Genomic DNA, 25,539 nt, shown 5'->3' on the forward strand with positions numbered 1-25,539 from the left:
TTGTATGGGGTGAGCCCCACAATAGTAAAAAGAAACAGAATTTCCAGAGGATGAGGCCCAGAAATCAGGATTTTAAAAAGATTCCCAGGTGATTCTAATGTGCAGCCAAGGTTGAGAATCACTGCACTAGAAGGAGTATTAATTGAAAAAGACAAGCGTGGCATCCTCATTAGCAGCGTCGGCTGAAACCTCACCTGACTGCGGCCTCGTCCTTGTAATAAGGTGAGGCGTCTGCAGTAGAACTGGTGCGTGGGAAGCAGGAGAGATCGGGGAAGGGGTTCCCTCTGCAGCACCGAGGCTGGGGCCCACACTTTATAGCAGCTTCAGAGAAGCAACAGCAAGTAAACAGAAAGCTGAAGTGACTGGGTCACCAGCGATGGGCGGTGTGGGCAGACCCAGAGTCCCCGGACGGGGGGCCAGGAGCTGTGAGCCCATCGGGGCTTGTCCTTCCAGGACACGCCTTGCCAAGGTCACCCTCGGGCACCTCTGGAATGAGTGTCCCCGTCCTGCCAGGTCCCCGGTGGCTGGGGCGTAGCTTTTGCACGGAACACCCACATAGCTTTCCTCCTTCCGTTTTGACGTGGGCAGGAACCTGAAACCGCCTGAAGGAAAGGAAGTTTCCTGGGTATTAATTTCCTGCTTCACATTACCCAGCACGGTGGCAGGCCTCTGTCTGCACGGGCGACCATCCTCCACTCCTCTCTCTGGTGTTGTTGTTTTTTTTTAATAGTATTACCATCTCAGCCCAGAAGTAGAAACTCTGCCAGCATTTCCATTAGAAACCTCATTTTTCAGGGTCTTTTAACTGAGCCATAAAACTTTATTCCTCATATTAAACAGATCCTAAAATGATCTTGGCCTGCTGTCAAGTTTTTTTTTTTAATATATGTATTAAGAAAACTGATCAATTACTAGTAAAGGGGAAAAAATCAATCATCTTATTTCCAGTTTGTGTCGGAGGAATGTTTTAAACCGTTTTGTCCTTGAACGGTACCTGTTATTAGGCTTGCATCGACTCTCCACAGTTACTTGGTAGGGGCGGGAAACATGTTATTTGTGGGAAGGAGAAAGGCACAAAGGCGGTCAGAAATGGCCCGAGGGAGGCCCGGGCACCGTACCCTGCGGACACGCGTGCCCTCGTTTGCTCCCCACTCTCCATGAGGCTGAGTCCGCACCTTCCTAGCGGTCCCCCTTCCGTCTCTGTCCATCCTGCCGGCAGTGGCAGTGGGCCTGTCATCCTGCCCTAACGAGCCATGTAGCTGCTCGGCAAAGAGGACTAGTGAGTGACATTTCCCCAAAGTGTCCATTACTGTGGGGTGTTCTTTGTTTCTTGTTGATGGCGCAGGCACTCAGTGCGTTCATTCTACGTGATTTAGACGAGTGGGTTTCAAACTGTCTAAAGGTGGAGGAGTTTCCTTGGGCCTCGGCAGTGGGCTGAGAGGGTGGGGCAGCTGAATGCATGACCCCACCCCTGCCCACTTCAGCCAGATCCACATTTACTATTTTTGTATCTTGAGCTTTGGCATAAGGGTGGGGCAGCTGAATGCATGACCCCACCCCTGCCCACTTCAGCCAGATCCACATTTACTATTTTTGTATCTTGAGCTTTGGCATAAAATTTTGATTGAAAATATTGGGAAGACCTTGGATCTAGGCTGTAGAGATAGCAAACTGGTAACTTGTTTGACCAGAACATTTGTTTGTTTGTTTTTGTTGTTGTTAATCCTCACCCAAGAATATTTTTCCATTGATTTTTAGAGAGTGGAAGGCAGGAGGGTAGAGATAGAGAGAGATAGATAGATAGATAGAGAGAGAGAGAGAGAGAGAGAGAGAAACATCGATATGACAAAGACACATCTATTGATTGCCTCCTGCATGTGCCCCAACCAGGGCTGGGGATCGAACCTGCAATCAAGGTATGTGTCCTTGTCTGGGAATCAAACCCAAGACCCTTCAGTGAGTTGGCCGATGCTCTAACCACTGACCCATACCGGCCAGGACAGGACAGGTTTTGTGGTTGTTGTTTTTAAATGTTTTTATTGATTTCAGAGAGAGGAAGGGAGAAGAGAAGAGGGACAGAAACATCAGTGATGAGAGAATCATTGATCAGCTGCTTCCTACACGTCCCTATTGGGGATTGAGCCTAAAACCCAGGCATGTGTCCTGACCAGGAATTGAACTGTGACTTCTTGGTTCATGGGTCAGTGCTCAACCACTGAGCCATACCAGCCATGTTTTTCCATTGATTTTTAGAAAGAGTGGAAAGGAGGAGGAGAGACAGATAGGGAAACATCAATGTGAGTGAGCCTGAAACCCAGGCATGTGTCCTGACCAGGAATTGAACTGTGACTTCGTGGTTCATGGGTCAGTGCTCAACCACTAAGCCATACCAGCCATGTTTTCCCATTGATTTTTAGAAAGAGTGGAAAGGAGGAGGAGAGACAGATAGGGAAACATCAGTGTGAGAAAGACACATCGATTGGTTACCTCCCACACACGCCTGACCAGGGCAGGGGGTTGAATTGAGCATGCAACCAAGGTACGTGCCTTTGACTGGAATCGAACCCAGGACCGTGACAAAGCTGAGAGGGAGGTCAGGGGTAGCACCGGTGCAGAAAGTGCTGATCTCAAGTCCTCACTTTGTCCATTAGGTTTGTCACCGTTGCGTACTCGAAGCTCTAACCAAAACTGTATGCTCCGGAGATATGACAGAGTTTTTCCTCTGGTTCTCCCTGCCCTCGTTCACAGGGAAGTGCCAACACAGGGGAAATGGCCCAGCAGCGGACTTGTGGCTGGGTGGGAGGAGAAGCCGGGAGCCTGGGTAATTAGAAAATCATAGCTGTCAGAGCTGGAAGCAGACCTCAGAGTGGCCAGCCCCTCATTTGTTGATGAGGACAGTGGAGCCCGGAGCAGAGGGATGCCTTCCTAAGCCCAGCTCCTGGGTGGCAGAGCCAGGTCCGGGCAGGGCCGCCACTGCTGGTTCCTCCCCACCCTGCCTCTCGGCCCTGAGCAATGAGGGCTGATCCCCCAGCCTTGTTCCCAGGCTTGTCGTGCCTAGGCCTGTGCTGACTAACCCATTGCCTTCTCTCAGGAGACCAGTCGGGGGATGAGAACATCACCCAGATGCTGAAGCGAGCCCACGACTGCAGGAAGACGGCCGAGAACGCGGCCAAGGCCCTGCTCATGAAGCTGGACGGCAGCTGCGGGGGTGCCTTCGCCGTGGCCGGCTGCAGCGTGCAGCCCTGGGAGAGCCTGTCCTCCAACAGCCACACCAGGTAACTGGGCTTCTGTGAGGTGGACATGTGTCCACGTGTCATCTGCTCACTGGGTGTGGCACACAGTGGCCAGGCTCGTGGCGGGAAGGGGGTGGGTGAGGGCAGATTCTCTCCTGGCCTGCAGCCTGCTCCCTCCAAGGGGGAGGCAGAGTGGGAGGGTTAGAAAGGGCCTTCTCATTTGTGGAAACTGCAGCCCAGAGAGAAGGTGATTTGTTCAAAAAAGTGGTAGGGATGGCACCCGCACCGGCCTTCCTGCAGGGCTTTCTCCTGTGTTGTTTTGTTTTTCTGTTTTCCGTTTCTTTATAGTGATTGATTTCCCAGGAGCATTTGGGACAGCTATTTGTTGCAAATAAACCCTAATCACCTGAGGCCCAGACCCCTGCACCGTTTCTAGGCCCCGTCCTCTCCCTTCCTCCTGAGTCTCTGTCCTCTGTGAGCTTCTCCCGGGAAATAGCGGCCTCCTGGCCTCACCTCTTGTCTCAAGGGTGACGCCATCTTCAAAGCACGCGCTTAACAGATGCTCGATCATGAGCCTGAGTTCAGGTCTGTGCATCTAGAAAACTGAAGTGAGTACTTGAAAAAGATGAGGAGGACAGCAGTGAATAATGCATAATCTGCTAGAGCTTTCGGATTCTTCTGGATGAGGGGTGGGGGCGTCCATGAAACTTTCGCATGAAACCTTTTCTAGTGATCTGCTCTTTGCTTGCCACCGAAGCCCTAAAAACATGAATGCCTTCCCTTTCCATACCAGCTCTCAGTCTAGGAAGTACTTTGTTAGGAATTCTTACATGATAATTAAATCTTAAAAGACAAGAGGGGTAACGTACCCCCATTTTCACAGGTGAAAAATCCTGGGCTTAGAGACATGTAAGTGACTTGCCCATATAAGGTCACAGGGCTGGTAGACCAGAGGGAAATCAGGGCTCAAACCAGGACTTCAGCACCAAGCATATCATTGTTGCCACTCTACCAGGTTGGACCTCATGACATTAAAACACAGTGTTGTCTTGCTGGCGAGGCTCAGTGATTGAGCATCGACCTATGAACCAGGAGGTCACAGTTCGATTCCCGATCAGGACACGTGCCCGGGTTGTGGGCTCAATCCCTGGGCCGGGGGGAGGAGGGGTGCAGGAGGCAGCAAATCAATGATTCTCCCTCATCATTGGTGTTTCTGACTCTCTCCCTTTCCCTTCCTCTCTGAAATCAATAAAAATATATTTTTAAAAACATACACACACAGCCCTAACCGGTTTGGCTCAGTGGATAGAGCATCGGCCTGTGGACTAAAAGGTCCCAGATTTGATTCCAATCAAGGGCATGTACCTTGGTTGCGGGCACATCCCCAATAGGAGGTGTGCCAGAGGCAGCTGATAAATGTTTCTCTCTCATTGATGTTTCTAACTCTCTATCCCTTTCCCTTCCTCTCTGTAAAAAATTATATATATATATATAGTCACACACACACAAAAAAAAAACCCAGTGTGTACTTGCAGATTAAGTGGCTAGAACCACATAAGGATAGATTGACTCTCAAGAGCCGAAGGAGAAATACTGATGTCTCCTTGGTGCCTGAGAGCAATTCACTGTTTCCATCTCTCTTTCCCACGGCAGGACACAGTCATCTGCCCAGGTGCATCCATTTACCTGTCCTGGCCCCGGTGCCTCAGGAAAGGGGACATCCCCGACGAGGCACTTGGCCAGGTGCCCACAGACACAAGAGACTCATTTTCTCTCAACTCCACCAACAATTGTCTTATTCAGTGAAGCACAGATTATAATTTATTTTTTTCTAAAAACCAGATTCTTCTGCCTGAACTCGGAAAGCAGATGATCTTCGTAATGGCTTTTCCAGATGTGTGCAATCCATAATTTCCGTGTTCATTTAGAATAGAATGTCGTTCTCATCTTGTCAGTGATCTTGCTGTTGAATTAGTGAGCATAAGAATTGGGTTGACAGGAAATGCATGCTATTCCAGTAGCTTATAAAGCGAGTGCTACAGATTTTTGCTCACACCTCCCAAACCCAAAAATAATTTCGTTGTTTTAATCCAAGTCAGAGACAAATTTGGAGTCAGGAATGGGAAATCTCACCATTCATTTAGTGGAAATCCTGGTTTTGAAAATTTGTTAGAAATACTGGGGCATAGCAAGCCTTGATTTTTGAGGCAATTTTCATAAAGACACTTACTTTCAGATCACACATCTCAGCAGGTCAAGACCCATTCAGCACACAGCCCCTTTTCAAGGGTGAGCTCACTGAAGAATGGCCCTCACACTAGTTTCAGTCACCAGTGGGTCTTCCCATCAAAGGACAGAGGACTTCAGCTCAGATTTCACTCCGTTCTTCCTAAAAGTTCACTTTCCCACACCCACCCAAATCAGAGCAGCTCAGAGTGGATACAGAAGCACCACACACAGGGCTGTCATGTGCACCCACATTCTCAGGTCATGACACAGCTAGACTACTTTATGCTGCACATGGGCTCAAGCCACCAAGCCCTTCCATCTAATAATTCGTTTTGTTTGTAAATCTTGCCGTTCTAGTTCAGACATCCTCCCATGTCCAGTTTATGGAAGAAAGAAAGAAAATGGGCTTTCTGGGTTGGGGCTTTATGTGGCTCCATTCATCCCCATTCCCCCACTGTAACCACTGGCGTAGAGAATTCCAATCAGAGTATCCATCAGCTGCTCCTCAGGGTCTCAGGAAAGAAATGCTGAGTGCCAGGCCCCGGTGCCTTGCCTGGCAGCACACGGACAGCTCCTGATGGCAAGAGGGTCATGGTTTTGGAAAGGAGCAGAAGAGTAGCGACCAGCAAGGAGAATAAAACGTGGTAACTCCCGACCAGCATGGCTCAGTGGTTGAGCGTTGACATACAAACCAGGAGGTCATGGTTTGATTCCCAGTTGGGGCATATGCCCAGGTTTGCGGGCTCAGTACCCAGTAGGGGGTGTGCAGGAGGCAACTGATCAATGATTCTCATCATTGATGCTTCTCTCTCTCTCCCTCTCCCTTCCTGAAATCAATAAAAATATATATATATATATTTTTAAGTGGCAGCTAGCCCATCAGTTGACTGTTGGCAGGAACCCAGGGACACTGCTGTTTTACTCTTGAAAAGAGCCCTGGCCTCATCCGAAGGTGTAATCATCTTAATGGACAGTAACTAGGTAATGTTGGTTGCCTGGAGCACTTTGTCAACATTATCACAGCAGAGAGGCAAATGGACTAAGCTGTTGGAAATGGGAATTCTTAAACCCTCCCTTTCTGTCAAGCGTCACAATTTCAGTTCATTTGGTAGAAGCACAGTCATCTATCTCAATCTACAAAAGGACGTGTGCCTAAGACAGAATAAGCCCAGCGAGTCCCTTGCCGAGACTAGAATTGAGTCCCTTTTGTCCCCTATCAGGTGGGGACCATGGTGTGAGAATGGGGATTGCAGCCTTGTGGTGAGCCCTGGGCACTGCCAGGGAGCCAGGATGCCGCCTGGCTGACCACACTGGGCAAATCCCGAAACTGGAATGGAGGCCAATGGAGCTCAGGATGCCCAGCCCTCGCCCTCTAAGCTCGTCTTGATTAAGATAAAGGCTCCTTGGGGACAGGGATCATGGCCACTGAAAGGATGAAGGGACTGAAACAGCCACCCGGTTAGGACAGGCCCGTGCCACCATCAGCAGCAAGCTGCAGGGAGTAAGAGTCGGACCAGATCCGGCTGCTGTAACCATCACCTTTCCGTGTCTCTGAAAAACATCCAAGTCTCAGAAGAGTTCATTGGAAGCCGTGGAGTTCACGCTTGCAGGTGTTTGGAAATCCTAAGTCCCGCTCAGAGCCATTCCCCACCACGCCTGCATGGTGCGCGGGCCTCCTGCTCAGACACCTGGTCACTTATCTGTTGGGTCCTATGAAAACTAGGCAGAGACCTGAAATGCTTTTTTCTTTTTCTTTAAGACCTAACTTCCTGATTTCAAAAGAATTAAATGCTCATTGTAAAAAATAAAACCAGGCATTACATAAAATTCTCCATGCTAGGACCCTCACTGGAAAGGATACTGCAGACAGTTTGGGGTATATGCCCACAGATTGTCCATTTTTTTATTAAGACCCTTGGTTGCCAGTGACAGAAAGGACTGAAATAGCTTGAACAAAAGGGGATCTTGCTGGAAGGATATCGGATCTCCACACAGGAGCCGCGTCCCGGGGTGAAGGCAGAGAGGCCCTGAGCACAGCCAGGCCAGCCCACACCCAGCCTGCCCGGCCCCCTTCGCCCCCTGCTGTGGGCAGTCTCCCCAGACGGCAGGAAACCAGCACACCGCCTGCCTTTGTGCACCAGGCTGACTGGTTTCACTGGTGTGAAAGTAAGAAAATCCTGGGGAGGGACATCTTACCAGCTGGGCTTAAGGGCCTCCCCCGGTCACCTGTGGCCACGGTTCCCACAGGAGCCACGTGGATGGAGAAGAGAAGGGGTAGGTCCAGAAAGAAGAGAGAAGGTATGCACTCAGCAGGCCAAAACATGGCATCTTTAAAAATGTGACACTCACCTAATTTTCAGCCTGATGAGGGTCCTGTCACGTGGACTCCCTTGAAACTTGCTTTTTCCCCTTCACATTATGTTTTTATACATCTTTCCACGAGCCCTTTGTCAGCCGCTGCAGCTTTCCTTTGGGTGGCAGTCACCGTGTATTTATACAGCCTCCTCCTGGTGCACAGCCGTATCCGGTTTTTCACTGGTGGGACACTGCTGCCGCCGCCACCCTTGTCCTTCGGCCTGCCCCTCTAGTGCTGTTGCTGTGGGACCAGGTCTAAGAAGCAGAATGTGCTGGCTCAAAAATGATTGACGTTGCAAATGGCCAATAGCCCTCTGCGCGTGGTCAGTTACTCTGCAGCCAGGGCCTGGGAGGGCCTGTCCCCCACACCCTGCCTAAGACTGGGGCCCATACATTTTTTTTCAATTGGGCTAATCTGTAGGCAAAACAATACCCTTGATATTTTAATTGTTATCAATTATTAGTGATTTGAAAATCGTTTATAATGTTTCATTTTCCTAATGCCAGGGACATTGTTAGCAACAGTATAGCTGTCAGGACACACGGTGTCTATCCTGGTGTGTTCCCAGGGACCGAACCGGGAATAGGGCTTCTGTTTTACAGATGCCTGCTTTCCAACACCATTATAATGGCATCTTTAAAAACGGCTGCAAAAATACAGACTCTCTCTCCTCAGTGTCTCGGTTTCTCTTTTCAATTCCCGCTGTTTCTCCTTCCTGGCACCCGGCGGTTTTTGAGGACTTTGGTTATCTGGCAGCAGATTTTCCCACGCCTGTATTTTGTTCTATAATTTTCCCTCATTTAACCTCCACTTCTCTTCCTGGAGAGTTCTGATAACCATTCGAGGGCATTAGAGACCTCAGAAGTTTGGATGGTGTTTAGTGCTTTTAGTCCTTCGTGACTAAGAATTGTCACGAGAGAGGGATAGAGAGACAGAGAGGCAGCCTTCTTCTCGGAGGACCAGAGCCACTTAGGAGTGGCTGAGTGGCCAAGCGTCACGTGGGCCAGCCCCTCCCTCCTAATGCAGTCTAAGTGTTTAGCAAAACAGAAGGCCAGTCTCGTGGCACTTTCCTTCTGAAAACAAGCTGCTCCTCGCTGGGGGCCAGTAAAACGAAAAAACTTCAGGAAAAATACATCCCTGGTTTTCAAGGCAAAGGAAACACCCTTCTAGCTTTTTCCCAAGACAAGCTGAGGAAGCTCCAAAAAAATGATTTTTCTTCTTAAAAGCAGGCAAGGGAGTTGTCTTGAGCACAAGGATGAGACATGGTGGAGAAGGGCAGAGAGGATCATTGAAACCAACGGCTCGAACCCACCTGCACCCACGTCCTGCTTGGCCAGGCAGGCAGAGGGCGGGTGTCCCGGGCCTGAGCAGTGCAGGCTTCCCCGGCTGCAGGCACCTGGGGGCAGTGCCCGACACAGAGCAAAGCCAGCGTGAGAGGGCTCAAGCAGAGCGTCACGGAAAGGACACCCCACGTGATCTGGCCCAGCTCCTCGCAAAACCAGAGCAAAACACAACACTGTGCAGCTCCCCATCCTGCAGTGGGCTGGGTCTTCGTCTGCAGCCCTTTCCACCGTCCCTCTCGGAGATCACGCACCGCCTCCTACCCTGCAAAGTGATTTATTCACTCTTGACTACTGAGATCATCCAGTGTTCCAGGCGGAGAGTTAATGGATGACTTAACCCTTGTCCAGCGCCGGCAGCGAGCCCTCGGGAGACCGCAGCGCCTTTGTCTGCAGGAGGCCAGAGAAAAGGCCAGTGGCTTCCCTCCTACCATCATCATGATCATATTCCGCAGTGGAACATTAAGGGCACAAAGCAGGATTGTAATTAACCTCGCCTGGTCTGCTCCCCGCTGGTGTCCTGGAAGGGAGAGAGGGGAGCTGGAGGGGTGTGGGGCCGGGGCACTTATCTTGAAATTCAACTTTCCCCTGGTAAAAGCATTGTAAAGCTCTGAGCTTCTGACGGGGGTAGGATCTGTGCAAGAGCTCTTCTGTTCTTTTCTCCTTTCCTTCCTCTCTGAACTCTAAACCCTTAGCAGAGATGGTAAAACAAAAGTCCTACCCTCTCCCCCACCAACCCCCACGGCTGGGGATCAAGCCCTAGGACCCAGAGGGTTCCAGGCCACCCTAAAGCCTGCCAGCCTCTGGCCACCCTCCCTCCCGTCCCCAGGTGGGTCTTGGTGGTTTCTCAAATCAGGTCAAGCACTTGCCGCCTTGCTCTCCCTCAGACGGGTTTTCTGGGTAACCTGGCAGGTGTCTGACATCCCTAGTGGGAGTTCCCGGGTCTAGTGTTGGCGCGGGGGGGGGGGGGGGGGGGGTGCCCCCTCCCCCAGAACCAAAGTCTCTGTGACAGCACTCGCTGGCTCTGCCTGCTTCAGGGCCCATGTCCCCTTTCCACAAGCAGGTGACAGGGGGATTCTGAGGATCCCCACTTCACCGCAGCCCAGAAAGCTTGGTGATTTACTCTGGGCCATGAAGCTGGGGAGTGGCGGAGGAAGTGCATTTACTCAGGTCTGTCTGGTGTCAGAGACCTGCTTGGAATCACTGGCACCCACCACAGCAGCCCAAGAGGGTAGTGGCCTCTCCCTAGAGAATTGGGGAGGGTCCCATTACCTCACAAGCTACAGTGCCGATGCCCACTTATCCTTCGGGGTAGACCAGTTGTTTCTGGTGTTCATGAGCTCCCTGTCTGAGGAGGAAAGAGTTCTCTGACTTGAAAACCACCCCAAGCCCTAAAATGTTCTCTTCCTCTCGTGCACGACCAGCTTGATAATGTGTCTCACGTGAGAGTGGACCAGCCCTGGGTCACACCTAGGTTATGGGAACGTTACATCTGCCTGAGTTAGGGGCCTCGTCACATCTGTTCTAGTGTAAGTTGAGGAGAATGGGCCTGAGCTCAGGGCAGCCAACAGCCTGTGGATGTCACTCCTTGCTCCGGGCACAGCTTCTCGCAACAGGATTCTTGGGAGGACAGAGGTGTGGAATGAAAAGGCTGTGGCCGGAGTTCAGTCCCACCAGTTTCCAGCCTTTAGACCAGACAAGCCATTTAATGACTCTGAGCCTGTTTCCAAATCTGTAATGACAGAGATGACAATGCCTAGCTGGCCTGTTTTCATGGGAGCTCGGGGTGCCTCTTTGCTCTCCTGACATCTTTCCAAAGCCAGTTCCATGAGGGCCACAGCAAGCATGGGCAGGTCCAGTGCAGGTCCCGGGAAAGGGCGGTAGGTCCACACCGGCTCAGATGCCCAAGGCCTGGCTGGGTGGAGTGGGCCTCATTCTGAGCCATTGGGGCTGCCTGCCCGCTGCTGGCAAAGGCCAGACCCTCCTGAGGGCCATAGCCTCGGTTTTCCCAAAGCGCTCAGCCTCATGTCTGCAGCCCCTGCCCGGTCACCATGCAGTGTAGTGGCCAAGGGCCCTCTGGACCCATCTGAGTCCCTGTGGTGGACATTATACTCAGTCATTATTCTGGAGGGATGCTGGGGAGGCCTGGGAGCATGCCGCTTTCTCCGTTGTTGTGGCAATATTACACACACTATGGTTTCCATGGTACAAACCTTCGCTCTTCACTGTTGCTCCTCCTACGTCTCACCCCGAGGGGACTGCTGTCAGCAGTCAGGGACACGTGTGCACATACATGTATGTACACATATACACACAATCTATGAATCATGCCATAGGTATTCTGTTTTTCAACTTGCTTTGTTCCCTTAACACAGTGGTCAGCAAACTCATTAGTCAACAGAGCCAAATATCAACAGTACAACGATTGAAATTTCTTTTGAGAGCCAAATTTTTTAAACTTAAACTATATAGGTAGGTACATTGTTATTAACTTAATTAGGATACTCCAAAGGCTTAGGAAGAGCCACACTCAAGGGGCCAAAGAGCCGCACGTGGCTCGCGAGCCTCAGTTTGCTGACCACGGGCCTTAACATATCCCTTTTTTAAGTCCTGTCTACATATACACCTATATTTATGACTCACGTGTGATTTTTACCCTATTTCCTCACTTAAAACATCTCCACCATTGTCGTGCCGAAACTGGTTTGGCTCAGTGGATAGAGCGTCGGCCTGTGGACTGAAAGGTCCCAGGTTCGATTCCGGTCAAGGGCATGTATCTGGGTTGCGGGCACATCCCCGGTAGGAGATGTGCAGGAGGCAGCTGATCGATGTTTCTCTCTCATCGATGTTTCTAACTCTCTATCTCTCTCCCTTCCTCTCTGTAAAAAATCAATAAAATATATTTTTTAAAAAAAACAAACAAAAAAAAAACATCTCCACCATTGTCGTAATTACTACTCTAATGTCTACATAATTTCCCCTTTTTTTGCTGTGTACTGACTCACTAAATCCTCTATTCCATGAAACACCTTTGTGTGTATCTCATTGCTTTTGTGGAATTACTTCCTTAGGATTCACTCCTAGGTCCTGCACTGTTGTGCTAAAGGGTATAAATATTTCTGTTATTTTTTACATTCATTTCCTAAAAGGTGGTATCAATTTACTATGCCATGAAGAATGCCTTTTTCTCCCTGGACTGCCATCTAAATACTGTTGGAGAGACGGGGTGTGGAGAAGAGCGAGGAGAAAGGACCTGGTAGCGGTGACTTGGAAATGTGATGGCTTCTCCTTGTCTGTCTTCTCAGCACGACCAGCTCCACGGCCAGCAGCTGCGACACGGAGTTCACGAAGGAGGACGAGCAGAGGCTGAAGGACTACATCCAGCAGCTCAAGAACGACAGGGCGGCAGTCAAGCTGACCATGCTGGAGCTGGAGAGCATCCACATCGACCCTCTCAGCTACGATGTCAAGCCCCGGGGAGACAGCCAGCGGCTGGACCTCGAGAATGCAGTGCTGATGCAGGAGCTGATGGCCATGAAGGTATGGGGGTGGGGGGAGGGTTCGAGAACTCTGTTCCCATTTACTCCACTGTCATCGGGAGGAGAGAAAGGCCCCTGAGACAGGGCAGCTGATGATGAGAAGTCAGCCCTTTCCTGCTCAGAAGCCTCTCCCCAGGGGAACCCCAGCGCCTCGTTGTAGATGCGGACAGACAGTTCCAGTCAGGGGCTCCCTTGGGCCGGGGGTGTTCCTGAAGGGGTGAGCTGGCCTCCTCGTTCCCCAGGAGAAGCCACCTCAGACCTCTGCAGCTGGAGCAGCCTCTGAGGCCAGCGAGCAGGGCAAGGCAGAGGGCAGAATTTGGACGAGAGCCGTTTCCTGACACCCTTGTCCCTTGGGTGCCGCGTGGACCCTGCTCGGATCACAACACCCGCCGGCGCGGTTTGCTAGGGCTGCCCAGTTAGTGTTTCCTGGTAGATCTCCGGCAGTGCATCCTGGCTGCGGCGGCGTCTCTGGGGCAGGGGGTGCTTTCCGGGACAGCCGGTGCCTCCTACCAGGAAGTGTTAGTTAAGTGCGCCCTTCAGCAGTGCACATTTCTCATTTCCAGCCAGGATTGCCAAGCACAAGGCCTTCACCCGCTACGTGCTTTCTCAGGAGGCAGCTCTGGTACGATAAAGATTAAATCTGGGATGTGTTCCCAGTTCTTGGCACGGAGCTTGGAACTTCCTGAGTGACAGGAGGGTCTTGGTTAAGTCATGAGGTGACGTGGAAGGACCCCGATAGCTTCAGGACGGAGGTGGTCACCATACGGACCACGCACATGATGAGAGGGTTGACACTTTCAGCCTCTGGACCTCCAGGGAGGGGAGGAGGGCTGGAGATTGTATGCCATTGTGTGGCCAATGGTTTAGTCAACCAGATCATGACATCCCGATGAGAACACTGCTACTTGAAAAATAAAATGTGGGCACATGATGGAAATTTCCTAGAAGAGCAGAAATTATAGGAAGCTTGGAGAGAAGCGCCCCATCAGACCCTGATGGGGGCAGTTGTTGCCAGCGTCTGGCCCAGCCCCCAGCATCAAGTCAGCGCCCCTCCCTGCGTGTCCTGGGGTGTGTGCGAGAACTCGCTCACCGCTCACCGTCCCAGCGCTGTGGCAGAAGATAAGGTTGCATTTCCCCATTTCGTTCCAGACTCGCTGCTGAGAAACTCGAGTTTCCTGGGGGTTTTACTTCTTGTATATGATCTTTCCTGAACACCTTTTCATTTCCAGTGATTCACTCGGCCCCTTTTCAGATCCACTCCTCTTTCTTTAAATATCCTATCCTCGTTACAATTCCTCTTCCTTTATCTCTTTGTTTTAAATATTTATTTTCTAGTTTTTCACTTGTTATTTCTGGTTCTCACAAATGCTGCTTCTGCTTTAACCCGACTCATTTCCACTTTCTCTCTGTGTTTGGGGGAGAATGTTCGCACGTTCATCTTTGGTGAAGCTGTGTCTGCCGTGGGTCCTCGGGCCCCGGCGGGTAAGTGTCCTGGCTGGTGGTTCTGCGCTTAGATGTGTTGGGACCTGAGGGCACGAGAGGTTTAGGTTCCTTTTGTTACAGTTTCGGCTTAGGATTCCTGTTCCACGTCCACGCATGGCCCAGTGGTGGTTCTGATTCCTCAGAGGCTTCTCTTTCTCTCCCACCCAGAGCCAGAGCAGCGGCCAGTTCTCCTGCCGCATCTCTGGAAAGGAAACTTCCTCGTCTCTGATTCTAGGCCGTCCTCTGAGTCCTGGCGTGTCGGGTCTCAGTCCTGGCTCTGCCCTGCCCTCGAGTGGGTGCTACAAGCCCAGGTCCCGGGCCTCCATCTGGGCTGAGCCTCCGTTGCCAGCACAGCAGCCGCCTTACCTTTCCCCGTAGGCGTTTCCTCTCCCATCGCTGGCACCCACCTTTCCTTCTTCCAGGCTTGCCTTCACATTTGTGCTGGATCTGACTGTCCACGTTAGCTCAGTGTGCAGAGTTCCCAGGACCTTCAGAATCCTGTGCTTTTGGCAAAAGATGAGAAGGGCTCAGTGTGTCAAAACCCTTCGTTCTGGTTTTATGTCTCATCTGCAGGAAAGGTTTGGCATCTCCTCTTGGGTAGTCGCTGAGCACATTGCCTTCTCCGTGTCTAATGGCCCCCAGTCCTGAGTGTTATAAGCTGTGATGGGTGCCCGCTAGGTTTTCCCCCCGAGGCTGGCGTATCCAGGGCAGCACACCAGGCGTGAGGCTTGTCACCTCAGGTGAGGGTGACTCCGGGGTGACTCGAGTCAGTGACCGTGGCGAATCCCTATCAAGGCAGTGACTCAGCATTGGGAAGACTCCCCTTCAGTAAGGTCATGGAGGCAGCTGGGGAGCCTGGTGGTCATGTGATGGTGGGCACGGGCTAGAGCTTGGTGGCTAGGAGCCTGGGTTCTGAGCAGATGGCCTGGCTTCACACACTGGCCCACAGTTCACCCAGTGGGTGTATTCCCTCTGTGTGCCTCATTGTTCCATCCATAAATGGAGAGACTCATAATTCCTACCTGAGGTTGGAAGGATTAAATGACTTACTTTGTGTGAACATCTAAACGGTGTTGCGTGCTCACCAAGTACGGGTGATTATCATTGTTGTCGGGCTCTTGGTCCCAGCACGGCACTGTCCCATTTTGGAGTCACACTTATTCTCCACAAAAAAAACCTCTATTCTGGGTTCTCTAAGATACTTTGAGACGTTACTCATCAGTAAGTCACCTACGAAGGACTCTGTTTCTGTTGCTTTCATTTGGGGGCGATATCATTGCCGGGGGCGCTCCCTTCCTGTCTGACTCAGGTACAGGGCACCAAGGTTGCCATCAGGGGTGAACAAATATGTGGGTTGGTGCCTTGGAAAATGGCAAAGCAGACCCTACCTTGTGTGTAACCTCTCTGACCGACGGCGCTTAGTCTCCCCACACTGGAAGACTGGGTCCCACCCAGGCAGCGGAGCCCTTTGCAGGGGACAGGGACGGCAGCTGTTAGAAAGTTTCTCCTCATGGTGACCAGAATCTGCTTGCCTGGATCTTCTGTTCACTCATCTCAATTCTGGTCCATAGGGGACAGCGCGGGATTGTCTACAGGGCAGTCCTTCACGTGCCCTGGGACAGCTGTCATTCTCCTCCCCGCCCTTGTCCCCAGTGCAAGGGAATAGCTACCGCGTCCTTGCTTATAGCCGCAGACCCTCTCACTTGCCTGCCTTCCCCCGCTCTGTGTCCATCTGTAGGAGGAGATGGCTGAGCTGAAGGCCCAGCTCTACCTGCTGGAGAAGGAGAAGAAGGCCCTGGAGCTGAAGCTGAGCACCCGGGAGGCCCAGGAGCAGGCCTACCTGGTGCACATCGAGCACCTGAAGTCCGAGGTGGAGGAGCACAAGGAGCAGCGCATGCGGTCCCTCAGCTCCACCAGCAGCGGCGGCAAAGACAAGCCTGGCAAGGTAGGGCCAGAGGGGCTCAGGACCCCCAGGGCTCGGGCCTCACTTCCTGCCCCCTTCCCACCACTCACTGCCATGTGGGCAGGGCCCTGGGCCTCACTTTCCTTACTGGCGTAGGACCTGCAAGCCCTTCTAGTTACCTAGCAAATGCTGGCTCCTCCTGCCCTCGGTTTGTTTCAGGCCCAAGACTCGTGGGCATATGTGACTGCTGGTCTAAGGAGCGGCGGCTTCTCACAGCCCGCATGTTGGGGGGGGAGGGGTTGTGCCCCTGGGACAGAAGCCACTTGCTGATGCCATGTGGCAGTGAACTGTCACCCCCTAAACAGCTAAGACTTTGAAGCCTGCTGCCCAACGCGCCACAGCTGCACTCTGCTCTCCTCTCCCTCCTCAGGAGCCAGGGCGTCCGTAACGTGGCTCCAGCGGGGCCAGCTCTCCCGGGACCCCAGCTGCCTCAGTTATCCGTTCATTTGACAAATTGTGACTTGGTCCTGGCCAGGCGCTGGGGGCAATTCCAGGTTTATACTCCAGCGGGGGACACTGTGGAGCAAATAGAGGATCCTAGCACAGTGACAAAATGTCCCAGTGGGAGGATCGCTCCCACGTGTGCTGGGAGGCCGCAGCCCAGACGCGGAATCGGGTTTGGGGGTTCGGGACCAGTTTCCTGAGCTGAAACCCTGTGGAGAGTGGGATGAAGAGGGTTGGGGGAAAGCAAGTCCACTCCAGGCGATGGAGTGCCTGGAGGGAAGAGGGATGGACACGTTGGCTGCAGACCCAGCTGCTGTGCTGGAGGGTTTGCCCCGGGGGTGACACAGCGTGGGCTTTGGGAAGGTCACCTGGCTTGCGAGTGCACCATGCAGCTTCTGCCCCTGTGGGCAGGGCCTGCGCAGTGCTGTTTTATAGAGTAGGCCCGGCTCGGGGAGCTGGTTTCCTGTTCCATGCCTACCCCGTGAAACTCTGTGCAACCTGTTTATTAGCAGTCACCTGGGGACAAAGCCCGAGAGACAGAGCCCCAGTGTGTGAGCTCTCAGGGTGTGGTGGGAACGGCTCTCGGGGGTCCTGCCAGAAGCCCACAGAGCCTTTTCCCCTCCTTCCTGGTATTTATTTTGACTGAGGGAAGCACTGTTTTGTGGAATGGCTTCAAAGTACAGAAGTCTCTTTGATGGAAAAGGCCGGATGATTTTTTTTTAACATTAGAGTAAGGAGCATTATAAAAGTATCTTGGGTTGTTCAGGTAATGAAACTAGAATAAGCTGATTCTCTTGTCCTTCAAATATTGGAACCATTTACAGTTTCAATAAAATCTCCCTTCTGGGCTATTCATTTTCCTTATTTGTTGGTAGATGAAGCAGACTGTCCAGAGCCAGGATTGGAGAACTGTAAGGAGTCAGAGTCAATCCTTTAGGGCAGTGGTCGGCAAACTCATTAGTCAACAGAGCCAAATATCAACAGTACAACGATTGAAATTTCTTTTGAGAGCCAAATTTTTTAAACTTAAACTATATAGGTAGGTACATTGTTATTAACTTAATTAGGGTACTCCTACGCTGGCCTTTGCTAAAAACGTCCTCAATCTGATTCTACACATCACAAAATATTTTCTCAATTTTTTTGCATGATTTTAAAAATAGAAAACAATTCTTAGCCTCTGGGCCTTATAAAAACAGGTGACAAGACAGATTTGGGTCCAGGACATCCACTCTTGCTCTATAGATAGGGTCCCTGTTGTAAGACTTCCCCCAGACAACAAGCTGGAACTAAGTCTCACCCAAGTTAGGGCATTAGGTCTTTGCACTTCTTGTCTCCCTGCAACAGATACTACCGCGCATGTTCAGGGAGAGGCATGGGCGAGACAAAGCTGTTCCTGTCTTTAGGAGTCTTAGGAAATGTTCACATCAACGGGAGTTGACATACAAAAAGGGAGGCTGCTGCAATCTCCCAGCGTCCATGGCCTGGGGCGGGGTGGGCTGGGTCTGCAGGACTGCGAGAGGGAGGGAGAGCCATGCAGGTGGAGGGCTAGACAGAGGGAGGGGACCCCCTGGGCGTGGTGGCGTTTCTATATCCAGGGCTGAGGGAGACACAGAGCCCTCCCGTCGTCTGGATTTCCAGCATCAAATTCGCACTTCTGTGCAGCTCTCATCCCAGCACCATGTAACTGTTTACATCAGGTAAACGAACACCTACAGCGATCACAGGTGATTTCTTCGCCAGCCTGGGGTGCTGTAGGTGCTCAGTAAAGGTCTGTTGAGCAAACCGTCAGATGAGCACCCTCCCCAGCCATTGTCCTGTGCAGCGTGGCTGCGGCTCTGTTAGAGCCCGCGGACGGGTGTGATGCTGTTGGAGAAGTAGTGTGACTCTGTAGGATGTGGGAGTTCATTTGGTTTGGAGATGCCAGTGTCCTGATCAGATCTATCACATGGGAGGGTGCACTCCTGCTTTCCTCCTTCTTTCTGGGTTTCCTAGGGATTACACTGACCTCGCTAAAGCTCCTAACGGTGGAGAAGACTGGTTCTCTCCCCAGGAGAAGTGGGGCTGGGGGAGGATTCTCACCTGCTATTCCCCACTTGTCTCCATGAGTACGAGAGGCTGGCTCAGTGGTGAAGAGCCCTGATCGGCGGCAGCCCCCGACCTAGGTTGGGATCCTCACTTCTCCCTGTCTTGGCTGGAGACTTGGGGCAGTGTGGCCTCGGCCTTCGTTTCCTCCTGGGTAGCATGGGGATCATGATAGCACCTACCTCAGAGTATCACCATGATGATTAAGTGAGAGGATATGTGTGTGGCCACTTAGACCAGTGCCCGGCTCCCAGGGAGCGCTCGGAGCCCACAGGGAGTGGTCGGCACCCACGGCCAGCCTGCGGAGGTCGGAGGTCACGGCCACCTAGAGCGGAATTGTCACTTCCCATTGGCTCCAGGTCTAACAGGCATGTGCTTGCTGTTCTCAGGAGTGTGCTGACGCTGCCTCCCCAGCTCTCTCACTGGCCGAACTCAGGACCACGTACAGCGACAGTGAGCTGGCTGCAGAGTTCACCAGTGCCATCCGTCGGTAAGCACCCTTCCCAGGACCCCAACAACCACTGATTCTGGGAGCGAAGCTTTACTCCTTCTCTTGCTGCTCAGGCCAGCATCCAGGATCAGGAAGGCAGAGCTTCAGCTATATCACCGTGAGGTTTGGCTCACAAGTTGAGTTTCCTTTCAGTAATGAAGCCTGTCGTCTCTTTAGTGACGGTCCTCCCTCTGTCCGGTCCTTGCTGGTGAGACGTGGAGAGCCATGTGGGCACCAGACCTTTCAGAGGGGGGGTGACGGGCGAGGGTGTAGGTGTCACCTGCAAATGGAGAATGTCCCTTTCACTGCTTCTTTGTTGTGTTGTTGCCTTGGCTGGAACCTTCCTGACGGTGTTCAGTGGTGACGATGGAAACGGGCATCTTGGCCCTGTTTGCAGCTTCGGTGGGAATACTGCCTCCGCATCGCCGCTCCTTCCCGCCAGAGGCCCCGTTAGTTCAGCTCTGGGCATTTTGGGGATGATCTCTGTCATCTCTCTAGTGCTGTGCTGTCCTCCTGAGGAGAGTTATTATGCAGATTCTAAAAGGCTACTTTGCCTGCTGTATTGACAGTTTCCTCACATCACATTCTCCTTAGAGTTGAGTTTGATGACTCTCTCTTGGGGTTGGTTCACAAGCTCACGTTCTCGGGGCCCCTAGCAGCTCCTTAGGCGGCATCTCTGACCCTGGCCCCTCCCGTCCCGCTGCCAGCACCCGAGGCTACAGCCCGCGCGGCCCGCCTTCCCTTGCAGTCTGTGCTGTGGTTTCCTTTTTCGAGAAGAATGAACGTCTTCCTTGCCTTTTCTATGATTGCTCGTCATCTCTGGTATAGAAAGAACACTCCTTTCTGACATGTTCAGGGACTTTTTAAAAACACATTTCCCATCCTTTCTGGGGTTTGGGATGAGAGGGAAGGAAGGCTACAGGGCACAGCCTGCTGTCCTGACCCAGCCGGGCAGTTTAGTTTACAGCATGGCCTCCAGGCCGACAGTGGGCGGCAGGAAGGCTGCCTCGTGGGAACTTCATTACCCCCGACTCATCTTTCCTTCCAACTTGCACTCGCCCTGGTTTTACACTGCCAGTGCCTCTGGCCATGTGGTTCGATTTTAACTGCTTGGGTTGAGGTGGGGAGAGAAGCTTCCTGGGAGAACTCTCGGCGATTCGACAGCTTCCTGTGCCAGCAGCATGGGGGCAGACCCACTGCCTCTTCCCACTGGGGGCCTGTGCGTATGGTGTCCGTCCGCTAAGCCCCTTCATTTTTTTAAATTTCCCAAACCTCAGAGGCATTTGTAGGCACAGGAGGATGCAGGTTCTGCTGACTCCATACAGAGATCCCATGTACTCAGTCGGCACAATGGGTTTCCAATAACCAGTCTTAAGTTGGTTAGCATGGACTTCTTCTCATCAGACCCAGATAGATGGAGCCAGGACAGAACCCACAGGGCCACAGGAAAAAGAGGTCATGTGATTATATGGTAAATAGAGCTCAAAAACGGGAATAATCATTTCATGAGTTTATATAACGCAGACACCTGAGGGCTAAGGCTTGGGGATGTTTTTATTGTTAAAAATCAAGTGGAAACTAACACCTTCTTTGAAGGAATTAAACCACTGAGCTAGTGGTTGAAGTCAGTTGAGGGAAACTTCCCAGCATTTTCAGAAACATTTCTCGCTTAAAAAAGGAATCTGTGGGCCCAGGCATCCAGATTCAAGACATATCATGCCGTGTTTGAGCATGTTATATGATTCCACTTATTTGTATCTTCCTCTTGACATTTTTTCCAAAATATTAAATAATAGATTACAATGGATAATTTGGAGGAAATGACAAGGTGCTATGATGTTACAACTCTGAGACATTTGCTTAGGTGGGTGGGCCTCTCGGAGATGACCTTTAAGCTGAGATGAGGAAGAAACGTAGCTGAATGGAGGAAACACATTCCACGCAGAGGGAAAGAGCTCAGTGTGTTAAGAATTGATGGCATTCCGGCATGCAAGGGCGAGAGGGTGCCAAAACCTGGGTAGGCAGGAGGCAGGTCATGTAGGACCTTATAGGTGAAAGTAAGACCACAGACTTCATTCCAGCTGCAGGCAGAAGGCACTGAAGGGCAGTTGTCATATTAAAAAGTTCTTCTGGGTGCTCAGTGAAAACCAGACTAGCGTGCAAAGAGGCAACGAGAAACTATTAGGAGGCTCTGTGGTCACTCAGGGGAGAAATGATGGCGCCTGGGTGGCTGTGGCGTAAGTGGAGTTTTGGTAAGTGGGGTTTGCTATTGAATGGATGAGGAGGTCCAGGGCAAGGGAGGAGCAACGGCTGACTCAACAGGTGTAGCAAGTGGGCGAATGGTGTTGCCATTTGCTAACAAGGGAGGAAGAGTGATTTGGGAGAACATCTCAGAATCCCACCTTAGACGTGTTAAATTGAAGATGCCTGTGAAGCAGAGATGTCAAATAGACAAGTCCAGAGGCCCAAGGAGAGGCCAGAGATAAAGATTTAGGAGTTTTTAGAAAAATAAGTGGGAATGGGGAGAAGAAACAGTAAGCTACAAAATATGGTCCAAGCCCAGGTCTTCCATACGCTGAGTATTTAGGGTTGGAGCAGAGAGCGAGGAGTCAGTGCAGGAGCCTGGGGAACAGCAGTGACACAGGAAACCCAGGCACTCCAGAGGAAAGCCATGCTCGGGGAGAGGAGACGGCCCGACGGGGAGTTCAGGACAGTGGAAACTTTGGATGTGGCAGCGCCGAGATCGTTGGTCACCTCATGAGCAGTTTCAGTGGAGACAGAGCCAGGCAGGGTTAACAGGTACAAGGAAGTGAGGAAGAGGAACTGCACATGCAGACAATCCTCTCAGTGACTAATTCCATGTAATGAGCAATTGCTAAGAAGTTTCCAGGCCTGTGGCTGCATGGCGGTGACTCCCTGCGGTCTGGTCTGATTACAGCAACTCTGAGAGGTTCCTGGTGGCTGCAGAGCCACTCACTACCTCATCAAGCCCGGGCTCTGGCCCTGGTGACTCCCCCAGCTGCTCATTTGGACTTTGTGATTAAAGGAGTGCAGCTGGCCTTTTATTTCAGGGAGAGTGCCGCCTCCTCCCTGATTGCTCGGAGAGCTCCGCTCCAGGCTCCCCAGGCACAATGACCAGCATGGCCGGCCGCAGAGGTCTGTGTGGCCCGGTGTCCTGCCCAGCTCACTTTACTGGCAAGTCACCTGGTTTTTCTCATCACGTGCAGGCTACCACCAGGAGTCTGCCTCACATCCCCTGTGTATATGCCACTGCCTAAAATCGTGTTTCACTTAAAAAGAAAGAAAAGCACCTCCCTGTCTGTGTGGTTAGAGTAAAATTCATAGGACCTTTTGTGACCAGAAATAACCTTCATTTTTGGTGGAGCGGGATCACCTGTACCTGAAATCCATGTGCGTGCTGGTGATGTGGGTGTGCCTGGTCATAGTGGGGTCCGGGACTGTCTTTGTACTTGGTGATACAGGCGTGTATCTTGCGTGCCTGCACTACTGGGAGTAAAGAAGCAGGGAGGTGAGGATGGGATCACACAGTTCTGGGCATTCGAGAAAACGGTTTATGAATGTGTTACTATCGAGGGAGCAGATGGAGCATGTGTGTTTAATTTTTACTTTCTCATCTTTGTGGAGTCTGCGGAAGTGCTCTTTGGGGGCTTCTTACCTTATTGGACAAACTCAACAGATTCTTCCTTAGCTGAAGGCCAAGCAGATTTGAACTAGAAACCGGACAGAACTGGACATGAATGGTTGAGGTTCCAAAGCGACGTAGGACTAGCAGGCTTCTGGCTCCTACCCGGGTTGTCCTTTGAGAATCCGAGGAAGGCTGTACTTCATACTGTAGAAAGTGTGCCCGTGCGCGTAATCATGCCCATAGACCGAGTTCCAAGACCACATGCAGCTCATCCACAGACCCATCCAGTTTCCCAAACTTGCCTGATAATAAGAATCATCAAGGGCACTTCTTAAACTGCAATTCCTAGACCTCAGCCCAAACCTACTGCATCGGAATCCAGGGACGCGCCCAGTACTGTGACTGTAAACAGTGCTCTGGAGCTAGTAAATCACTCCAAGCCACATGTGTCATTGTAAGTTTTCCAATGGCCACACTTAGAACTGCAAGAAAATGGTGACGTTAACTTTAATAACAGTTAGCCCAATATATCCAAAATATTACCATTTCAACATGTAATCAGTATTTTTTAAATTATTGCAATATTTTAGTCTTTTTTTTTTTTCCTGTATTAAATCTTCAAATCCCGGTGTGGATTTTGTACTTTCAGCACATCCATTTTGGACCCACCACATTTCTAGTGCTCAAATGCCCACCCGTACTGTGGGTCTAGAGCTGTTCTGTCTCAGTAGTTTAGTGTTTGTTTCAGTCCAAATGAGCAACAATGGGGACAGGACTTTGACTGCAGGCTCCTGCCTCACTCAAAGGAAAACAGATAAAGTAGCCCGCATTTGAGGTTTAAATGTGAGGGTCAGCCTGCCTTTGTATCTTTAGAGGCCCCGTGCACAAAATTCATGCATGGCGGAGGGGGCGGGGAGGGGCGGCCCTCAGCCTGGCCTGTGCCCCTCGCACAATCTGGGACCCCTCTGATAGGGTCCCTAGGCCTAGCTGGTGATCAGGGCCTATCGGGGCTTTCCTTCACACACACACACACCCTGCAGCTGGCCCCGCCCCCGACACTGCGACTGCTTGCCATCTGTGCGGTGCTCCCCCCCTCCCTCCCCGTCACCAGTCGCCTCCCTCTGTGAGCGACAGGCATGGGGTGCGATCATTTGGCTAGCCTGGGCCTCCCTCTGCAGGGCAATCGTGGGGCGATGGCAGGGCCCCCGACCAATCGCATCACACCCGCCTTGGCTGGCCTGGTGCCAGTGCATGTCATAGCGTGGTTGTCTGGAAGGTCGTCCGGACCATCCTTCTGCTGTTCGGTCGTTCGGTAATTTGCATATTACGCTTTATTATAGCTGACTGGCATCCTAATTCTGTCCCATAGTTCATAGGAGCAGTTCCCTCCCATCCCTGAGGCCTAGGGAGTTCTTATAGAGGCAGTTCTCAGCTCCCGGCAATGGCTCCCCTCCGCCACCCTACCTGGGGTTGGGCAGCATCTGTGAGGGCCTCTTGGGCCTCCCTGAGTTCTGGGCCTCCCTAAGTTCTGGGGTTTCAGCGGCCTGGGTACTAGGGAAGGAAGCCCTGTTTTGTTGGGGAGCTGGGTATGCAGGGTAGGGCAGGGATATGGATGTCACCAAGAAAGGGAGGGTGAGGGAGGGGGGGTAGAGAATAATGGTATTGCTCTGAGCAGATTTTCTTGTGAATTTATTGAGTTCATGGGGACATTTTTAATTCTTGTCATAATTTTGTTCCATTTGCACTATTAATCAACTTTAGAATGAAAAGGAATCAAAACAGTAACAAAATGCAGGAGAAATAACCCTTCCCTGTTTTTTTAAATTATTTTAATTACTTTAGCCAGAGGGAAGGGGGGAAATCTTTCATGTTCTTCTAACCTTCCTCAGCCCTGCGGGAAGGCTAAGGAGAATGGTTAGGGAAGGAAGGAGGGAGGGAGACATCCTCCCTAGACACCTGTCACCCTTCTGGTAGGAAACAGTGCCACTCTCAGATTCCTGTAGGAATTGCAACCCAATTTCCTGGTAGCTGCCAGGGCCCGAGAAACCTGCCTTCCCCAGCAGGTGGGACCCACTTTGCTGCCTCCCTGGAGAATGATGAGGGGCCGGTGGCCTGGCTTCACTTTGAAAGATCTTTCCCCTTCAACCTCACTCACAAAGCAGGCCAGGGGTTTTGTGTTGCAATTCCTCTATTAAATGTTTGGGAAGCTTGACTGGCACTGATAGTAGCTGGAGGCAGAAACATAAGATTAGAGCACCACTGAACCATCTCCTGGGTCCTCCTGCCCAGGTCACCTCCCTGCCCCTCCTACAGGAAGCATAGAGCTCACATACTTGACAAAAGCCTGACTTATAAAAATGTCAAGCAATGCAAAAGTGAGTGGACAATGAAAGCTTTCTGTCATCCCTCTTCTGTGCATTAACCTTTGCTGAGTGTTGTCTAGCCTTCTGATCTATTATTAGTACATCAGATTTTTAGTGTTTTTGCAAAAATGGCATCCAATAGAACTCTTCCTTTTTACTTGACAATTTATCAGACACCATGCTAATGCGTTTCAATCTGCACTTTTTTAGGTTGCAGAGTGGTACAGACATACCCTAACCTGGCTGCCTGTCCCCCCTCCCCCCAAAAGCTATTATAGCCAACTAGAGGCCCGGTGCATGAATTCGTGCACCAGTGGGGTCCCTTGGCCTGGCCTGCGGGATGGGGCCGAAATCGGCTCACCAACATCC

The 25,539-nt window shown here is 51.5% G+C and overlaps 1 protein-coding gene across 1 annotated transcript in view; it reads left to right on the top strand.

The window, feature by feature from the left end:
* LOC102432247 (colorectal mutant cancer protein) overlaps window positions 1–25,539 on the top strand; it is a 232,446-nt gene that overhangs the window by 202,591 nt on the left and 4,316 nt on the right. Inside the window, exons 12-15 of the mRNA XM_023756000.1 lie at window positions 3,092–3,275; window positions 12,464–12,698; window positions 15,918–16,124; window positions 19,061–19,161. Of these exons, the coding sequence (XP_023611768.1) occupies window positions 3,092–3,275; window positions 12,464–12,698; window positions 15,918–16,124; window positions 19,061–19,161 (727 nt within the window). The remainder of the gene's footprint in view (window positions 1–3,091; window positions 3,276–12,463; window positions 12,699–15,917; window positions 16,125–19,060; window positions 19,162–25,539) is intronic.

The sequence above is a fragment of the Myotis lucifugus genome, unplaced genomic scaffold (genome assembly GCF_000147115.1).
Source record: "Myotis lucifugus unplaced genomic scaffold, Myoluc2.0 scaffold_0, whole genome shotgun sequence".
NCBI lineage: Eukaryota > Metazoa > Chordata > Mammalia > Chiroptera > Vespertilionidae > Myotis > Myotis lucifugus.